At 36.5% G+C, this 20821-nt stretch overlaps 1 protein-coding gene across 4 annotated transcripts in view; it reads right to left on the bottom strand.

Annotated features, from left to right (window-relative positions):
• TBC1D5 (TBC1 domain family member 5) overlaps nt 1–20821 on the bottom strand; it is a 294686-nt gene that overhangs the window by 127887 nt on the left and 145978 nt on the right. For all 4 annotated transcript variants that reach the window (XM_042817093.1, XM_042817092.1, XM_042817091.1 and 1 more), the window contains 5 exons: nt 18711–18777; nt 5469–5577; nt 3721–3810; nt 3553–3624; nt 1407–1474 (listed from right to left, as the gene is read on the bottom strand). In XM_042817093.1, coding sequence (XP_042673027.1) covers nt 1407–1474; nt 3553–3624; nt 3721–3810; nt 5469–5577; nt 18711–18777 — 406 coding nt within the window. The remainder of the gene's footprint in view (nt 1–1406; nt 1475–3552; nt 3625–3720; nt 3811–5468; nt 5578–18710; nt 18778–20821) is intronic.

The raw sequence follows: 20821 nt of genomic DNA, 5'->3' as shown, positions 1-20821 counted from the left end.
CATTGAAGACAAGGAACAGAGCCAAGGTTATCACTTCTTACAACAATACTAGTTTACATCCATATATATATATAAACATAAAATGTTTTATGATTAGCATATAAATATAAAAGATATAGATTATATAGTGTACACATAAATGCACATGCTCTGCAAAATCATATCATGCTACTAATAAATTTTGCTTCTGGTTTGACTTACGTTAATATTTATGACACATTCTGCTATTGTTTCATACAAGTGTTAAGTACAATATTTAATATTAATAAATAATCATCTTATTGGTGTCTGTTACTGGCATTGCTGAACATTACTCGCTCTACTATTTGCCAGAGAGAGAGCCTGGACTTCGTATATGCATTTTTAAAAATGATCCTACATTAAACATACCCTTCACACAACTTTTCATTCTCCAATTATGTTTTAGATATGTATATATTTTAATCTTAGAACATCCTGAACTGTTCCCTTTAACAAACAAAAAATGCCATCTGTGAGAACGTACATGAAAACATATTCAGATTTTAATTACACATCTCATGGCAAAAATGCATTCAAGAGCGGGTCTAGGGACAGACATGTAAAATCTCTGAAAACCAGAGAGCAGTGATTTCTTCTGGCTGACTTTGTTTCTGTAAATGAAAACACGTGAGCTTGGGATTTGAACAGTCTGAGACTATCACTGCTTTTTTCAAGTTACAATAAAGTGTTTGCATACAGTAAAATTTTCTATGGTACCAAAACAGTAATTGAACGTAATTAGATTTAGATATCAGCCAATGCTACAACTCTAAAAAGAAATGCTTTCAGGAACAGTGTTCTATCTGAAGAAAGGTTACCAAATAGGAATAACTTAAGGGCCAGGAAGACGGAAAGACAGACACAGGACAAAAGGCATATGCGACAAATGACAATAGAAAAGTGATAATTAAAATAGAAATGCTTAACTTCTCTATATCATTGACATTTTCCTTACTAATTTCACAGTTTTTTTTATTATTGATTGAATAAGTGTTAAGAATTACAGAAACTCATCTGTTCAATCTTTTATTATGATAATAACTGAGTTAAAAGACCTTCCTTTTTCTCTTTTCTTCTCTCTGCTTCACATGGAAAACTCTATTTTAGATTTCATATAGTAATACATTTCCTAATATCTTAATTTAGAAGAGCTTTTCTTCAATGATACCAATAAATCTCCAGGGTTTAATGTTTAACTCAATTTTCTCATTCTTCACTCCAAGAAAGCTGTATTTTTATACATTTAATGTATGTTTCTACACATTCATGTTCAACAATCCTGACATTTACACTATCTTAAGTCAAGAAAACACTATATAATATATACCACATAAAAATACAGAATCTACATTTATATTTAGAAATTTCTTTAAAGATCTACATACGTTCTTGTTACATCTTGTTCAATCATTGCTCGAAGCTCTTTATCCTGGAAAAATTTATTCCAAAGACTCTGAAATAAGGAAAAATAATTATATGAAACAAAGGCTGGTACTAATATATGAGGCTTTGCTTTGTACAACAAAATACTGTACAAATATTAACTAATTAATCCTCACCAATCCTGGAAACGCACATTAATTTTTGGGGGGTGAAAAAGAATGTTAGTGACTTGTCTGTAGTATCCTAGAAAGTCAGTTTATATCAGGATGAAAACATGTAAGTTTATGGATCCTACTTCTTTGCTTACTGTATTAATTTGGCTGCACGTTTTTTGAGTTACTTGTAAGAATATGTAGTAAAGTGGAGTAAATTCAAACTCACAAGAACCAATAGCTGAACTGAAGAAGGTCCAGTTCATTGTGCTACATTTCTCCTATGAGTATATGGACTCTAATTAGAAGCTGCAATAATTTCCATGCTAAAAAATTGTTTGCAACCAAGCTACTTTGTCTTAGTGAAGGAAAAATCAAATTAGGAATGTATGATGATTAAACACCTATTATGAAAATGATACCATTCTAATTGTACAAATAGAGCAGAACAAAACTGGCAATTCTAGAAAGGCTTTTTTATTTAAAATCAGAATCTTTGAAGCTCACTGTCAACATAAATATTATAAAATAACAGTCTGGAACACATTTAGTTTCTTCTGTATCTGTTTTTATAATCATTTCCATGATCTCTTTTTTGTTTCTGCGGCTTGCTTAGCAATATTTTGCAAAAGCTAACCTGCCAGGTGTCAGCAAATGTTGTTTGTATGCCTGAGAAAGCGTAGTGTAGGAGCCTATCCTATTGTAGAATTGGTAGCCTGGCCATACTGATCTAAATATAGAAGGAACAGAATCTATAGCAGTATTTTCATTTAGGATAGCTCTCAGATAGCAGCAGAAGCAGCATCACTGAATGCAATACTGTACAAGCAGAGTGTTACAATACTCTCAGAATTTCTTCCTTCTCTGTTAACGACTGTAACCACTCTGCTTGTGCAGTATTGCATTCAATGATGCTTAGGTTGCACAGAAAGAAAAGGGAAAGTATATCAGTGTTAGCTCGCAGAAGAAAGATAAAATAACAAAGTAAAATGTTAATTAGCATCTATATTTGCATCACAAAATGTGAAGTAAACAAAAATATTTAAAACTATTATGTATCCTTGACATATCTTATTAATTGGACCTAGATCAAATTTTGAAACTCTCTTTCCTTCCCCTATCCAAACGGTTCATCAAACCAAAATGCAAAGGAAACAGAATCTTGATTGCTAAAAAGAAAGGAAAACCCAGGACACAAAAGGTAAAATGTTTAGAGACTGAAAGGCACTCAGCTCTTTATCCCTATGTCTGATTTGTCCTGTGGCTTTGTTTTACAGACTATGCCCCTGACATGTCAACCTTTGTTTTCTCTCTTCAAAAGATAATCACAGGCAGAAAGAAGGTTGTGTTGCTGAGTATTATCATAAACTACAACAAGACCACTTTAAATCTTTTGCGTGTGATACAACTTTCTGTACAACTGCGTTCAACAAAGGTTTGATGGCATATACAGTCATACTGGCTGCAGAACCACAAAGGTGCCTATGATCAATGCTTCCACGTTTCAGCAAACCTATTCAAACATCTCTCCTTCTGTATTAAATATGAAACAGAAAACTACACTAAATACAAACAAATATGGGCTTCTGCATGTGAACAACGTAGGACCCCTCCATCAGAGAGATCTGTGAAAGTCTTTCCAGGTGTAAATATCTTAAATACTGCCAAACAAATTATTTTAATCTCATTAAGATTTTTAAGAAAACTTGCCCTCCCCATTCCCCCTCAAAAAAATGAACTTTCAAAAATGGTAAGAAGCTAAAAAAATGTCATTAGCAGACATGCTTGAAGATATGAGGTATAACATACTGAATATCTTTTTACATATAATAAAATGGAGTAAAAAAGCAATGTATAAAAATAAAGTTGCCTAAAATTAAACTCTCAGTGAAGTGTCACAACTTTGAAAATACTTTCTGCTTTCTTATTAGAGATGTCAGGATGATGATGATGATAATTGTAGGAAATACATCAATAGAACAAAGGGTTAACTTACCCCCTCATCCTGAGAGAGCGGATTGTTGATTATCAGATCTTGCTGTCCTGCTTTTCGAGGGTTTGTAATGTGCTGGATAAAAACAGAAAAAAATTAAATCTTTCCACGCTATACTACAAGCATTTGTACCTACATGAAATCATGAGAATCTATTTTATACCAACTTACGATTTCTTTTATCTTATTATATGAAGTTCTTAATTCTGAAGTGTTTTTAATCCATTGACTTCTGTCTTGGGGTAGCACCTCCAGAAACAACTATTAACAAATAAAAATAAAAACAATTAATTTAATCAATGTAATACAGCTTTTCATATAAATCCCACCAGATAGCATAATCTGAAGACTGAAGGAAGGACGCACAAATATTCTACAATTAGGGAAAAGGAAGTAAAGACCTATAGAATAATCCTGACTTCAGGACTTTCCAGTCAATAAACAAACAAGCTAGAAACAATTACAGTTCTATTATACAACAGAAATTATTAGATCCTATTGATACCACAAACTCAATTTTGTAAGCTGTAGCAGCTCTAGTAGAGTTGACTATGACTTCCAAGGCAGAAAAAAAATGCAAAGAAGGGATAAAAATGAATATATAAATCTTAGAGCTATTTACATGACATTGAGGAGTTGCTGTAACATGTAAAACCAAGTATGAGTGCTGAGCAGAAACTAACTACTCAGAGAGAGACTCTGCCTAAGAAATGAGGAAAGGGTAAATCTTAGTCTATATAAAAGAAGTACATTCTAAAATTCTGTGAAAAACTCAAAAGATTTAATTGTGCAAAAAATCCTTGAGAATATCTACATCTCAGTTCTTTCAGATTTCTGTTTAAATGAGGCTAGAAAGAAACATCTATTGGAAAATGCTATTTAATTGCATCTAAAATAAAGCAAAATAAGTGTTTTCTTCATTTTTAAAATATGCTTTCATGTACATATTATAAAGGATTATGAGACAGCAAATATTGACAAAAAAAAACCCCAACATTCTCAAATTGCTAAAAAGATGTATTTCAGAAGTTAATGAAAGCACTGATAGCATCTTCAAAATAAACAATTTGAAACAGAGTCCTAACCCATTTCAGGACATGCAAATAAAACCAGTCTAATTTCTAGAATTATTCATTATCTTTATTATCTTTAAATTTGTTCAATGCCATCCATATACATGAAGCTTTTGAAATTTGTTTATTTAATGGACAAAGTGTATTTCAATTTTCTTTTCAAAAGTCAAGGTTGAGATTCCAAGTGAGGTCATTTAAATTATTGATGCTAACACAGAGCAACTCTACCAGGAAAAATGTTCTCTATTATCAAAGCTACGTCAGATGCCAGTGCAACACAGCTCTTCTGGACATTATATAGCACCTCAGTGCAACTGTACTTTTTCTCCCTGCCTTTCTCTGCAACTATTGAAAAATGTAGTGAGGAACCTCTAAGCATCTTTTGTGTTTCTGCCTTTTTTCTCCAGTCATGATAAGAGGGGTTGGTCCTCATTTTCTCATTTCTCTGGGAAGAAGTTTTAGGAGAAGCGTCCAACTGATTTTAAAGGAGTTTAAATTTCCATACCATGAAACATGAATTCAGAGAAACTTTTCTACTTCCATTGCATGGTTTAAATGTGCTGATGCTGACAGGAGAAACTGCTGTATTGTACTCAATTTTAAACGTAACACCCAACACAAAGATAGTCTTTCGAAGGAACCATTTGCTATCACTCACAATTCAGCTTTAAGGCAACTCAATATGATTAGCAAATGTCCTATGAATTACAAAACCGAGGAGGAAAACATTGGGATGAAGTCTGCTGGAAAATTCATGATTCTTTGCATCAATAATCTTCCAGCGCATCAGGTAATGTGTTGATATATTGCAACCACAAACTGTAAATAAATATTTTCTCTTCTTACCTTCCAGCAAACACTACGGAACCTGCTGCTTCTCAGCTGCCCATTAATCCCCTTCAGCCGTATAGTTGCCAAGTAATTGTTGTTTACAAATAGTTCTTCCCATTCTTTACTGTGTTCAAAAGCAAAATGAATGAACATTTATTCAAAAAAAGAAAAAAAGAAAAGAAAAAAAGAAAAAAAAAAGTCACAGCTGATTTAAGGACGATATGACACTACACGATTTTGGATAAGGAGAGAAAAGCAACTCTTTTAAAATGTATATATTTAGTTGTGTGCCATTTCTAAACGCATGGCTGTCTTTTTGGACACATTTCTTCTTTGGATTTAATGAATATGTAGATCGCTATAATTATGCCAGCTACTGAAATTCATAATGTCTATGGAGGCTATTCCATTTCCTCTAAAATGTTGGTACTGCAGTTCAGTGAATAAACAAGAAAAATGAATATTAATATAAGCACATTCATGTTTCAGCTCTAGACAAAGAAGTACCTATTCCAAAAATATGCAATAGAAAAGTATGCTGTTGACTGTATTAGCTCCTCACATGACATATTTGCTTAAATGAACCTTCTTTTCTTCTTAATGTCAAGCTGGGCAGTTAAGCATAATAGAAGATGACTTTCTTTAACATTTAGTGCTATTTACTATTGAAATCACTCCTACTTCTTTCTACATGATCAGTTTTAAAATTTTAACAGGTGCTAGCAAATTTAAAAAAACATCAAAAAATTAAAAAGCTTCACTGTATAAACTGTTAAAGGCAAGCTTGAGTACCTTGCAGTACCTATGGCTGACTAGATAAACAACCTAAATATGCCTCCCAGGCATGCAGGCACCAGGGGCCTAACACCTGTGCCTCATTAATATACAAGTAAATCTGTTCTACTGGGAAACAATTGGAAATTAATTGTCCCAAACCATCTACTGAGTTTGAATAAAATAATTAAATCTATATTTCCTGCACCTTCTACTGAAATGAATCTCAGGAACAGCATAAGCTCTAGTGATGGTCCTAGTGGCCCTAGACTTCCTAACAGACATTCTCCATCCTCTCTAAAATTCTAATGGCAACTGCAATGCAAAGAGCTGGGCTATGTGCAAGGAAATGTGTTTCTGATTTATTTTCACTGCATGTCCTTAAGGTGAACATCTCCTTCTCTGACTGTCACAAGGGAGACTATTACTTCTCCCTGGGAGACCAAATGAAACCAGAAAGAGGGAAACTATTATTGTGACTCCAGGGTAAGATCTCACCAGACTTTCTTCAGCAGTTAAAGTCACAGAATAGGTTATACTAAATAGTAACAAATTCTTGCTTTAAAAACTGCCCTAAATATATGCAAGCTAAATTTAGATAGTTTTCAGTCTTATAAGCTGAGTTGCGAGAAGGACTTTTTTTAAACTTTGTTTTAGATAGAACTTGTGCAGTTTCTCAAAAAGAATTATAAGATAGAGTTGCTGGGAATGGATCATACCATTATAGTTCTGCTCCTCTGAGATAGGAGGAAACTCATCATCCATGCTAGGACTAGACTTGTGCTTACAAATGCACCATCACCTTTCAGCCAGGACCAACATGGGCTGGACAGGATGACCTTGGAGGTCTTTTCCAACCTCGGTGATTCTATGATTTCACAGTTTTCTAAAAAATGGTTGTTCGTTCCCAGATCTTGATTATTAATTCACTGAAAAGCAAATGTACTCGGGATAAGAACAATGATGACTGAAGCTGACTTTTAGCTTCTGCTACCAATATTCCCAAGTGACTAAAATAGCACTAGTAACTACAGTAGTGTGGGGAAACTTCCTTCCTTGTTGCCACATCCCCTGGTCTATAAGTCAGAAAGCCTATCTACTCATTTCACTGCTTCTGTATCTCCTCTACATCCCAATCTTCTGCAGCGAGCTGCCTGATTGTTTACCACAATTCTACCTCCTTTAAATACAGCGTATGGTATATAGCAGACACAGCTTGAGAAAAATCTGGCCTTTTCTTTGATAGTCATTTATACTTCAGTAACTACAGTATATTATGCCTATCTAAATAACCCTCCTGTTTCTATCATGTATAATATTCTTCATTTGCCATTGTAAATTTTGTAGCATCATTGGCCATTATAACTTCTGCCAAGCTGCCTCCCTAAGGTAGCAGTGCTTTGAGAGTGATGCTTTCCCTTGTGCACAAATTCTGAAGCTATTCACATTGTTCTAAAAGTGGACCACATTCTACAAAGTCATTCAAAATACTGGGATGTCAGCTGTGTCAGTAAAAGGTTCGAACCTGTGCAACTGCAAATAGAAGGAATGAAGAGGAAGAAACCTCAAAAGGTTATTTTTTTCACTAACTGTTGAGAGTGATTGCTATGCAGTAATTTCAACACTTCTCAAATTGTATTAGTGCAGATGACGTTATGCTTTTTAAAAGAAACTTCTAATGCAATTCCAAACATATTTTGAACAAAATTGCATTTAAAACAGCCAAAAGAAATTTGGCAAGATTATATCTCCTCTCCATCCTGCCTTGGCTGCTGGGATAACTAAAACGGAAAGTTATATGTGACAGAAAAAAAGACTTTTGTGTAAATAGAAGTTGGAATCTGTCACAGTTTTAGGAAAGCTAAATGATATCTAAAATCCTTTCTGAAAAGCATCCACTAATTTGTTTCTCAGATATTTTGAATTAAAGGTAATAAATGAAACCTCGCAATTGTAGAGACTGTTTCAGTAATGGCAACACCATGCAATATCAACAAACTTTCAATTCTAAAAGAATAATTTCAGAAATGATATGGCCCCGCTCTGTAAAACTAATATATCTGAGCCTTGTTAACCCAGGCTTGTAGAAATCTCATCGGTCAAAGGGAAATGAGCAATAAAGATCACAGATCAAGTCTACCACATCCCATTTGCTTCACTGAAGTTGCATCCCATTTGCTTCTACGGCCAGTTGGAGTGACTTAAACTGTGAATAAGAACATGCAATTGCTTCTAATCAAACTAGAAAATTAAATGCATAATAATGTGTTACAGTAGCACTTTTAAGTCATACAATTAAAATATAGGTAAATATAAATGTTAGAGTTTTCTGGTTACTTTGTACACATTTCTATTTTATATTCTCACTTGTTTAAACATGCAGTCTAATAGGTTGTGGTACATACTGTAAACTTTTAATAATGTAAAACCTATGGGGAAAAAGTAATTAGATTAATGTTCCTTTAAAAAACTTAATTTCATGTGGTGTATCTATGCAGTGAAGGTTCAATGTAAAATATTTGTTGAGACAGTTGGATTATTTAGATGAAAAACCAAGCAAAATGGAGGGGATGAATGCTGCAGATCTGTTCTGCAAGGTTTTTTTCTTAATTCTCATCTCTTGAAACACGTATTTCTACCATAAGCATGGCATTTTGAGTCTGTCTCTGAATTAATTTTATGTTGGGGCCTGCTCTGGCACACATACTTTTTTCCTTATACAAAATGAGGTTGATCTCTCAGCTAACCATATATATTTATTCTTTCTTTCCAACAGGACACATCTTAGGATATATTTTAGAGCTATAACAGTTGTAAAGACAATTAAAAACATTAGGTTTTGAGAGAAAAAAATCTGAAGTTTTCAAAGAGAAGAGTCACTGTCTGACAATACACTGTAAGGAAAGGAACGAGAAGCCTAGAAAATAATTCTGGAATAACAGTTCCTGGAGTTTTACTGAGGCAATGCTGAGCTGTGGGAGTTTTGGGGAATAGGTAACAAAGACATTCTTCCACTGAGAGCCTATAGTGGAGTATCAGCCTCAAGGTCTTTTGCTTAATTTTAATCTGCATCATAATGGTAAATCATATACACCAATAACAGATATGCAGAATAACACCTTAGCCTACCTAAGCTCATTACAAAATAAATACCCTTTTCAAAAACAGAAAGAAGACAAAAGAGAAAAAGTGATACAGCACAGATATTCTGGCAAACAATGCCAGCTAACTTCTATACATACTGATTTATGAAATACTGCTGCTGATGCATACAAATGCAGTCTTCCGAAGTTTAACAATAGTATAAAAAATATTTTTGTACCATGATGTTCAAACAACATCAAACACCAGGGAAGGCACGAAAACTCATAAAAATGTAGAAATGTAAATGAGGAACAAGCACAGTGAATTAAAATCTATGTCACTGAAGATTATGTTCTGGGACTGCAAGGGCTAGGACCTACTGGCTAATGTTACTATCCATGATTACTGAAATTTCATTTCAAACAACAGATAATGAAGAAACCTGTACCTGACAACTTATTATTCAGTGTGTATAGTTATTTTGTCTCATGTATTTATCTTCTGAATGTACCTTTTAAAGTGCTGAGACCCAAACTCAGTTCCTGGGAGGCACCCAACGAAGCAACAGGCTAACAGTCCATTAGAAAGAAGAAAAGTCCACTAATTATCATGTGATATGTTTTGCAATATGAGGTCTTTATCGATAGGAACATCAGTAAGTGAATAAAGTATTTACATTCAAATGCAAGAGCTCTGTTCAAATGTGATGCATATATCCAAGAAGCATGCATAGTTTGTATTATTTATTAGGCCATAAAAAGAACATTTGAGAAAAAAGTGAAGCAAAAGCCAGGAGTGTAATGAAAACAGAATTTTTTCTATAAAAACCTGAAAAAAAAGCAATTGAAATGTAGTATCAAGTAATAAGCAGAAAGTTTCTAAAACATAAACATTTCCAAAATACACAGATTTATATTTGATATCCTGAAAATCTACTTGAATGCTTTCATGTGAAAGCTTATTGCTCTTCTTGGAAAATATATGTCTTTTTTGATGTTGTTCCTCATAGCTGCACTACTAGGAGGCTCACAATTCGAAGGCCAGGTTTTCTAAGCTTTTAGGGTTTCACTTAGTTTTGGCTGACATAGAGTTAAAAAGGTTTGGATGAATAAAAGTAAAATCATTTTCTTAACATAAGCAAAAACCTAACATTATTGAAGCTGATAGCATGCGTGCAAGTGTAGACCGGAGAGGAAACAAAAGTCTTTGTGGTCAGCAAATCTCTACCTGCAGCAGCATTTCATCGGGTACAGAACGCTGTACTCTAAACTTTATTTTCTTTCATCTCTGTAATGGATCATGAATCCATTCACTTTCCTTCTAACCCTGGTCTTCTTTAGCTTTTGTAGAAGCAGTGCTAAGGCACATGGAAGACTGAAATGTGGTACGGGAGAACAAAGCACAGTTTTACCAAGAGCAAATCCTGTTTGACCAGCCCAGTGGCCTTTTATGATGGTGTCACTGCATCAATGGACAAAGGAAGAGCCACTGATGTCGTCTGTCTGGACTTCAGTAGTCCTTTGACATGGTACCCCACATTCTCCTCTCCTAAGTGGAAATATATGAATTTGATGGGTGGACTGTTCAGTGGACGAAGAACTGGCTGCACAATTGATTCAAGAGAGTGGTGGTCAGTGGCTCAATGTCTGGATGGAGATCAGTGATGAATGGTGTTCCCCAGAGGTCAGTGCTGGGGCCGATACTCTCATATATTCAACAGTGACATTGACAGTGGTGTAGAGTACACCCTCAGCAAGTTTGCTGTTGTACCAAGCTGTGGGGTGTGGTGTCACACCAGAGGAATGGGATGTCATTTTCAGAGGGACCTAGACAGGCTTGAGCATTGGGCCAAGGTGAACCTCATGAGGTTCAACATAACCAAATGCAAAGTCTTAAACCTAGGTTGAAGCAACTCCCAGAATGAATACAGGCTGGAGGATGAAAGAATTGAGCACAGCCCTGCCAAAAAAGACTTGGGAGTACTAGTGGATAGCAAGCTAGATATGTGTCACCAATGTGCCCTTACAGTTCAAAAAGGCAACTGTATTGTGGGCTGCATCAAAAGCATTGTGGTCAGCAGGTCAAGGCAGGTGATCCTTTTACAGTGAAGGAGGTGAGGCAATGGAACAGGTTGCCCAGTGATGTGGTTGATGCCCCATCCTTGGAAACTTTCAAAGTGAGTTTGAATCAAGTCCAGTGCAACCTGATGTAGCTGTGGATGTCCTTGTTCATTGCAGGGGATTTAGACTAGATGACCTTCAAAGGTCCCTTCCAACTCTAAGGATTCTATGATTCTATGATTCTATGATCTGGCAAGAACTCTTACAGACAGCTGGAAGTCTCAATTTCACCAGAACCACAAAACAAAATTTAGACATCATGTTCAATGGCTGGAACTGCACAATGGTCATTTTATTATTCTATTTTCAATATGTATTGTTACTGATCTGTCAGTTGTACATTCCAGGCCTTGTAGTTTAACCGTTGTAGTTATGCCACCAGGACCTTTGAAGTTCCTTGCATACATAGATAGGACTTTTTTTTTTTTTTTTCACTTTCTAAGTCTCCTGAGTAGAATTCTATCTACTGCTCTGGGCATGGCAGTCCTCACCATATCACTCAAAGTCTGTCCGCTAACATCCAGGCACCTGGTTGAAGCAAGGTTGCTTCAATTCTGAACATGAGCCAGCAGTGCGCTCTGGCAGCTCAAAAGGCAAATGGGATCCTGGGCTCCATCAGGAGACGGGTGGTCAGCAGGGACAGGGAGGTGATCGTCCCTCTCTACTCGGCTCTTGTGAGGCCCCATCTGGAGTACTGTGTCCAGGTGTGGAGCCCTCAGTACAAGAAAGACATTGAGATTTTGGAAAGGGTCCAGAGGAGGGCGACTAAGATGATCAGGGGGCTGGAGCACCTACCCTATGAGGACAGGCTGAGGGAGTTGGGCTTGTTCAGCCTGGAGAAGAGAAGGCTGCGGGGTGACCTCATTGCAGCCTATCAATACCTGAAGGGAACCTACACCCACGAGGGGAGTAAACTCTTCAAAAGGGCTGACAACAGCAGGACTAGGGGAAATGGATCCAAGTTGAAGGAGGGAAGATTTAGGTTGGATGTTAGGGGGAAGTTCTATACAAGGAGAGTGGTTAGGCCCTGGAACGGGCTGCCCAGGGAGGTTGTGGATGCCCCGTCCTTGGATGTGTTTAAGGCCAGGTTGGATGGGGTCCTGGGCAACCTGATCTGAATGTGTATGTTTGGTGGCCCTGCTAGGCAGGGGGGTTGGAACTACATGATCCTTGAGGTCCCTTCCAACCCGGGTGATTCTGTGATTCTGTGATTCTGTAATTCAATTTCTTCTTACTTGTCTTAGTAACTTCTTAGCAAATTCCTTTGGATAACAAGATCCAATAGAAGAGGCCTGACAAGAAGTTGTGTAAGGGCCCTTGAGCAGGAAAAGTAATTAAAATAATTTTGGAAGAATTCAGAGGAAAATGGAAATCTTCCAAGCTCCCGGTAGGTGCTAAAGTGGTCTTCTTGGATTGGAAAAAAAAAGGCTTCTGGAGGAAAACTGTTATCAGAGCAAGAAGTCACTTTCTCTTGCTGGAAATAAGAAATCTGCAAGATGGAATTGCAAACTTCTTCACCAACAGGAAAAAAATGAGTCTACTGGCACAAACCATTACATCCAGGAAAAGATTATAAGCGCATTCAGAATATAATAATTATGAGTTTCAGAGGCTCAGACAAAATAGACTTGTAGTGAAAACGCCTCTTTGCAAATAAACGGCATCAACCAAGATGCTGTCCAAAAATTTTTCCTGAGAAAAATTTTTGGTTTTGTGAGATAAAACAAACATGGATGCCAGATTTACTACTGCACTGTGGAAAGAGTGGAAAGACGTAAGTGCTGAGAATTGTCCTTACAGAACAGAAGTGTCTTACTTTTTACTCTATGATTTTTGAATCTTAAAATATTTTAAATCCCAAAGGGAAAAAAGAGCTTGCCTTTTCCAGCTCTTGATTATGTGTGGTCACACAGTGTGGTCACACAGTGTATAAAGTCAGGAAAAATAGGTTATATAAGCATGAGGATATCTTATAGGTAAAACAGTAAAGGAACACACCTTTGTAGTAACAAGACTAATAGGTGCGTGTAGACGGAAAAAGTTATTTCCTACCAAATTAAAACAAGAATTTTCTGCAAGGTGGAGGAATATGTTGCCTACCCCTTTGCATATAAGGACAGAGTCTATGTAGTGATTTCTCACTCAGCTGCCAAGAAAAGCCATAGGTCAAACAGGAGTCAAACTACTTTCACTACCCAATTTTGGAAAGGAGTGGAAACAGGGAGAAACAGCTTGCACCCTTTGCTGTCTTTCTTCTGTGAGCTCAAAATCAGTCCTGTAGTTGTTGGCTGGTGCACAAGAAACATGCCTCAGCCAGCAGGACCACATTGCCTTTTTGCAGTAAGAGAGAAAACATCTGGCAAGCAATATCTGTAAGAAGTCAGGGTAAGAAAATGGAACAACAAAGTATTTCTTAAATCTGCTGCCTAGGTTAAATATCAGCGGAAGGAAGAATATATATTGACTATATATCACACAACTTTGTGCAATCTTTACATGTTTAAGCATGGAATTAAGCCACACATGAATTAACTTAATCCTGATACGTGGGGTAGAAATTAAATCTATATAAAAGTGTAGAGACGTAGTAAGAAATTATCCAGCATAGTAGTCAGGGGTCTCTGAATCATATAGTAAGTTAACAATGCAAGTATGAAAAGAGAGCTTTTCTTAGGCAATATATTTATTAGAAGCAGTATTAATGTACAAATCCACCTTGGAAGAAAATAAGTGTCCTTGGGATGTTAGATTCTATCAGCCAAATTGAATGTCTGCATCAATGGCTCTCCCTAAAAGTCATAATTAGGTCATTAAAATATATTTAGAAAAATAGCCTGTAAAATAAAGTTAAAAAATACTCACCTTCATTTTATTTCATAGGTCACTGTTATACCATCTAATAAGATAATTAAAAACATGCAAGCAGCTGGTACTGAGGCTAAACAGATTAATGTAATAGTCTGTAGTCATATGTGCTGGCAAGGGGTTCACCTCTTTGGCGAGGAGAAGGTCAGCTGCCCTTGGGAAGGCAAGAGAAAGACAGTATTTCTACTTTCCAGTGGCACTGCATTGCAGATACTGAAACTAGAGATCCACACCTATTTTTCTTTTCCTTTTGGCAAAGTCCAGCCAATTTGCACATCCAGACAAGGCTTCATCCATAGCAATGAAATATTACAGCACACTGAAGCTCAAAATTTCCCAAGTATCTTAGAGATTATGAAATGCCTATTTTATTTTTTTTTTTTCTAATGCTGAACTTCAAATTTTGATAACATAGTTCTAGGAAAGAATTTCCATAGCATCTTATTAGTAAGGCATCTTCTCAAGAGTACAAACTTTGCCATCAGGACCTGAAGACCAATTAGAAAATTCTGTGACCAGTCAGGATACATTCAAACTTGCAGAATATTTAGGAATATGTGCCACTCACGCATGCTTTTCACTTACATTACTTAGAAACTTTATGACCTGGAGGGAAATGCTTACTATCTGAACATAAGCAGCATTAAATCTGTGCTGTGACCAATGCAAGCAAGAACCACACACTCTAAGATGACACCACCACATTAAAACGTCCCTCTTCACCTAAATAAACTGAAAAAACTTAAAACAAACTTTAGTACTGAAAATTTCTCATAGAATTCGTATCTGTTAGCCTTCTGCAATCATGACATCTATCAAGATCCACAGAAGACCTGGTCTCTTTTACAGCAAAATCCACTAGCCAATTTCTTTTAAGTCGAGTAGACTGAAACACAGTGGATAAACTAGACTATCATCAGTTTTATCAAATGAGTAATTTACTGAAACAATACTCGTTGACAGCTAAATCAAAATCTCTAATGAGTCCTTAAAGAAATAACATTTCTTCGTTACATTTACCATCGTTAACTTTCAAGGTAGTTTAAGATTCACTTTTAATCTTTCATAAGGTATTAGCTGCTCATTTTTACGTAATGTGCAGCCCAGAACTGTAACTATCAATACAATATTCAACTCAACCAGCAAATTTACAGCCTGTCTCATAGTATGATGGCTGTTACTTGCCACTGAGCAGGAAACATTCATTTCATAACTAAAACACTGTAAAATTACTTAAAAATGGTGCTAGCCTGGTAACTATTAAAAGCTAGATGTTTCTTTTATTTATATATGCACATACACATATACATACTGTACTATCTTGCTTTATCATCTTGCCTCTAATTGCAACAATAATACTCTGGCAGTGATATATGGAGCTCCTTTCAAAATGTTAATTGACTTCAGTTTTGCAAGTTGTGTCGTAATCTTCTCTGACAGAATATGATTATTTTCCAGTGGAATTCATCGTCAACGTCATGTTTATTTATTATATTCACTTTGGACTAAGGAATACGAAGATACAACAGCCAGCTTTATCCTCTGCTTATTTGTGGAGCACTGAAGATGTTTTAAAACACTGGAATAAGTTTAGAACATTGTAAGAACTGTCCTAATTAATTTTTACAAGGCATAAAATTCCTGAAGTACTGAAATGGTACATGCATAAGATCCATAAGCATATAAGTGTAAGTCCTGAGACCAACAGGTAAGTGCTAAACATCAAATTCTCCAGCTCTGGAATAATTGCCCATTAGCTATCTGACTGAATCAATGCAAAGAAGATGCTGCACAGTGTACAATCTTGGTGTCTTATGCCTGATCAATCCATGGGATTCTGCACCAATAATGTCTTGGGTTGCACTCCATCAATGAACCACAGACTGACTCAACTGGACGATTTGCTATGGTTTAGGCTGACCAAAGGAAATGATGCCACTCTCCATCCAACCACTTATTTCTAGCTGCTTTCCTTCCCCTGACACTGGTACTCACTCAAACTTTCATGAGGACGACAGCATGAACTAAATCACCACTAAACTCACCCCAGATGGGCTCGTTCAAATCCACTGGACCAGCTCAATGACTGGTGAGTGCCAGGGGTAGGATGAGAGGGTTTAGGAACCCAGCCCCACAGCATAACTCATGGAACCAGAGTCTAGCTGCAGTTTCTTTCCCAAACTTAATTTTGGCAGGCACAACAGCTGGTCTCTGGAGTTAACAGCTTTCAGTTATAAGTGTCCTGGAATTAATGGCAGAGAAGAGCTCTCAACCTTTTCCTTTTGTTGATCTGACTAAATTCTGTCCTGCCTCCTTTTGAGAGGCTGCTTCGTGGCCTGTCGACATTTAACACCATCAGGCACATGAGTGCCCCACAGTCACTTGCTCATTCCACCCCACAGAGATGGGGGAAAGAACTGGGTAGATAAACTGAGAAAACACTTGGGTTGAAATAAAGACAGCTCAATACGTAAAGCAAAAGCTGTGCCTGCAAGGAAAGAAAATATGGAATTCATTCACTTCTTCCCATCGGCAGGCAGATGTTCAGCCATTTCCAGGAAAGCAGGGCTTCATCGCATCTAATGGTTACTTGGGAAGATAAACACCATAACTGCGAATGTCCTCGACTTTTCCTCTTTTCTCCCAGTTTTATCGCTCAGTATGATGCCATATGGTGTGAAATATCCCTTTGGTCAGCTTGGGTCAGCTGTCCTGGCTGTGTACCCTCCCAGATCCTTGTGCACGCCCAGATCCTTGCTGGCAGGGCAGCATGAGAAACAGAAAAGTCCTTGGCTCTGTGAAAGCACTGCTCAGCAACAACTAAAACATCCCAGTGTAATCAACACTGTTTTCATCACAAATCCAGAACACAGCAATGTTTGAGACATAAAGAAAATTAACTCTCTCCTAGTCAAAACCAGCACATGGTCGCTGTATCTATGTAGGCTTTGGGTCTGAAGAGAATGGAAATATTTTCATGGAATTTTTGACCCCGCTTTTTAAATTAAATTGTATGCTGCATAAGTTAGAGAATACAATACAAGACAAAACTGAGTAAGGCAGAACTTTGAAATGGATCTGCTAACACAATATTCTTAAAATGGGCATCCTAATGGTCTCCAAAGGGTTTTTATCATACAAACTAGGTTTCATCAGAACAGAAAACAGAACCACGGACTTACTAGCATACAGAAAATTGCAAGGATTTGGTTCCACTGGCCAAAAGCATCCCTGCAGGCAAATCCTTTTGTCTAACCTTGCTCTCAGCCCAGAAGTTTTCTCTGGGTGTCTGAATTGCAGCAAGCTCTTTGCGTTCCACCTGGGTCATCATGAGAATTCTTTCTTTTTAACATCCTCAATGAAAGCCTGCTTTCTTCCTTCCTTGTCAGCAATCTGTCATCAGTCTGCAACAAGTTCTCAACTTCTGTCCCCACTGGTCATCCCAACCTGAGGACTGCTCATACTGAGCACAGCTTGGTGGCCAAGGAGCATGCTATATTCCTATCTAGCCATAGCCAGGACAAGGCAAACAGGCAAGTTCCCCCTGCCTGCCCCATTCCCTTGGAGAACAAGTTACAACAGACTACAAACAGAGAAAGAAATAGAGGCCAATCATCACAGTTTACTTCAGTGAATACAAAATAATATGATGGTAGGCTTGCTTTATTTTCCCGTGCTTCAGCATTGAAATCAGATGTAGTAATTCCAGTTAGCACAAATCTTACTATTAATTATCAGTCACAAGGACAAAGATTTAGCATTTGTAGCAGAAGCAGTATTTTGCTGGCTGAAAGACGAAACTACAGATCTGCCAATTACGTTGCTTTGCTTTCAAGTACAAGACATCCTCCAGTACTTATCCAAGCAAGACTCAAGCTTACTGACAGTGCTGTGCAAAGCTGCTCAGTACTATACTTCTTTAACTGGTATTTACTACTAACGGAATTGAAAGATTAGCCCCAGAATTTGAGAAATCTTATGGTTTTGTTTTACATTTTAATTGTAGTAACCAACAAATAGAATTCCATTTTGCCTGCAAATGCAGTTACTTTTGAGAAAATCAGAAAGGTGACCCTGATCACTTAAAAATTTCAGCATTTAGCTTCTATTAACTTAGGTGAGAATTTCTACTTTACTGCATACCTTAGAGAAAAAAGTATTTAGGCTTTCAGATGTCCAAAACTTTCCTCAGTTGAATATTTTGAAAAAAAGTCTCAAAAAATAATAATCTAGAAAACAAGTTTTTCAGATAATTCTTAATTAAATCCTTCATCTTCAGTCTGCTAACTGTTGCAATTTAGGTTGTACAATAATCTTGAAAGATACAGACCTGCCTTTTTGCTTTAAATAGGTTATGTTGCTTATTACATTCAAGCTTATTAAAATTAGAAAATTAGTATAACAAATTACGAACCTGTAAGAAATAAATGTTCCAGCAGAATCTGAGGTGTGCTGTGTGCTTCCATTCTCATTCGATCCTCCTAATACAAAATAGAAGTGAGAAGCCTTTGTTATAACACAGATCATGATAATAAATAACACAATAAGTGTTACAATCGATTTTACTGCACATGCTAATTTTAGTTTATGACAAAACTTACTTAGTCAAAGCTCAGTTTTGCACCTTCAAATTCTTACAGCTGGCAACTGAAACAACTGGCCAGTATATTCAATTTGGAGCCTGACTGTTCTGGCAATCTAAGACTTAATATTACTGCAAGTTTCATTCGAGGCCCTTCTCAACTTACTAAATACAATTTTACTAGAATAAAGCCAAAGAGCTATACCATATAAATAGATGACTATGATTTTACAAAGAATGTAAAAGTTCATCTATATTGTGAAAAATGTTGAGCTGACTGTGTAACAGCAGTATTTTTTTTTTCATAGCAGATGTTCAAAGTTTCTCTGAAATTACCTAAGTAATATGTCTGTAAAACATCTGGTTTTATGTCTTGAGACATAAAAGCATACATAGCAGAGTGAAACAGAGAAAGCAAGCACTAGGCGTCCTTCATCTATGTGATAAGTGCTTCTACTGAAGGATTATTAAAAGCCAGAAGAAATCTTCTATTTTTCAAATAAAATTTATTCATGCTCTGTTTCGTACTATTTACTGTTGCATAACTTGTCATGCAGCTTAATAATTCTTCTATGTCTTTGTGTATTTCCTTAATGCATTTATAGATAGCATCAGGCACCTTTACAGGCTCTGTTCTGCTTACTGATACCAACTTCTTTCTGTCTTTTCCTTCAAAGCAAAATGGATACAATAAGACACTGTATTTCTAGCAGATCAAACCGCAAAACAATCAGCCGCAAGTCCAGAAAGAGAATTATATTCAGTATCATGCTTCTGTTTGTAGATGAGGCAGAGACTTGAGTGGATAAATAATAAAAGCCATTAAGAACCATCACAAGAACTGTGAACAAGTCTTGTTTCACCTCTCCTAAGTCTTTGGAGAGTGACAGAACTTGGTGGATAAACAGAATCAGATTCTTAGGACAAGATGGAAAGAAAAGCATATGGACCCTTTTCTCAGGTGACAAGTGGTGGAACACAATAAATGGTCTCAGGTTGCACCAGGGGAAGTTTACACTGGACCTTAGGAAGACTTTTTTCAGAGAGAGGGCTGGAAGGGACTGATCAGTGAATCCCTGTCCCCAAAGTTATTTAAGAGATATGTGAATGTGGAACTAATGTTTAGTGATGAGTCTTACTAGGTCAAGTTGATAGTTTAACCTGCTTAGTCTATGAAAATAACTGTCTTTATGACCTCTTTATGCTTATGGCCTGACTCTAACTTGGCAAAGAATGTAGTGTACAGAGATGGTACCTATTGTGGCAAATTTTCCAATAAAAACAGTAAGTTGTGAAAATCAAAATTACTGAGTTTGTTTTTGATGAGCAACTTTCAAAATCAAAGTAAAAACCCACGTGCCATGAAAATATGTCCCTCAAAAGAACGTGTCCCCAGTGAAATCTCAGATTTCTGTATTTTAGTGGCAGGGTTGTGTGAAAGTGTTTGTTTGTTTAAGTGTGAAATAGGAAATGATTACTTGGATCCAGATTTGTAATTAGTAATTCAAGAGTGACCATTCAGAAACTTAACATCTAGCATTTTATAAAGTATGAAGTGCCAATTCCTCCCTTCACTCTTCACTCATTTTGAATCAACAAACCATTGGAAAAAAAATCTTCTTCCACTATTGTTACAAAACATACTCTGCTATGATGAGAAAAGAATATCTTATGACATGAGGTCCAGAAGAGAAACAAAGAAGAGCGTGGGAAATTCACCTATGGAACTGATAAGAACACATACGTTTATTTCTGGGAGTTTGGCTACATTCTCGTGCTCTGTTATTCAGATTGTAGTTCTGGAAGGTTCAAAATTCAAAAGGGAAAAATCAGACTGAAAAGGAAGCTCATTCACAATGCTATGTTTATATGCTAAAAAAGATCTTTTTGAATATAAGAATGACAACAAGATCTTCTTCCTACTTGAATACTATCACAAAAAA

Source organism: Centrocercus urophasianus, unplaced genomic scaffold, assembly GCF_019232065.1.
Source record: "Centrocercus urophasianus isolate 14NV4802_14NV808 unplaced genomic scaffold, USGS_Curo_1.0 seq_16, whole genome shotgun sequence".
Classification (NCBI taxonomy): Eukaryota; Metazoa; Chordata; class Aves; order Galliformes; family Phasianidae; genus Centrocercus; species Centrocercus urophasianus.
The sequence above is the reverse complement of the archived record's forward strand: the minus strand, read 5'-3'. Positions and strand labels throughout refer to the sequence as shown.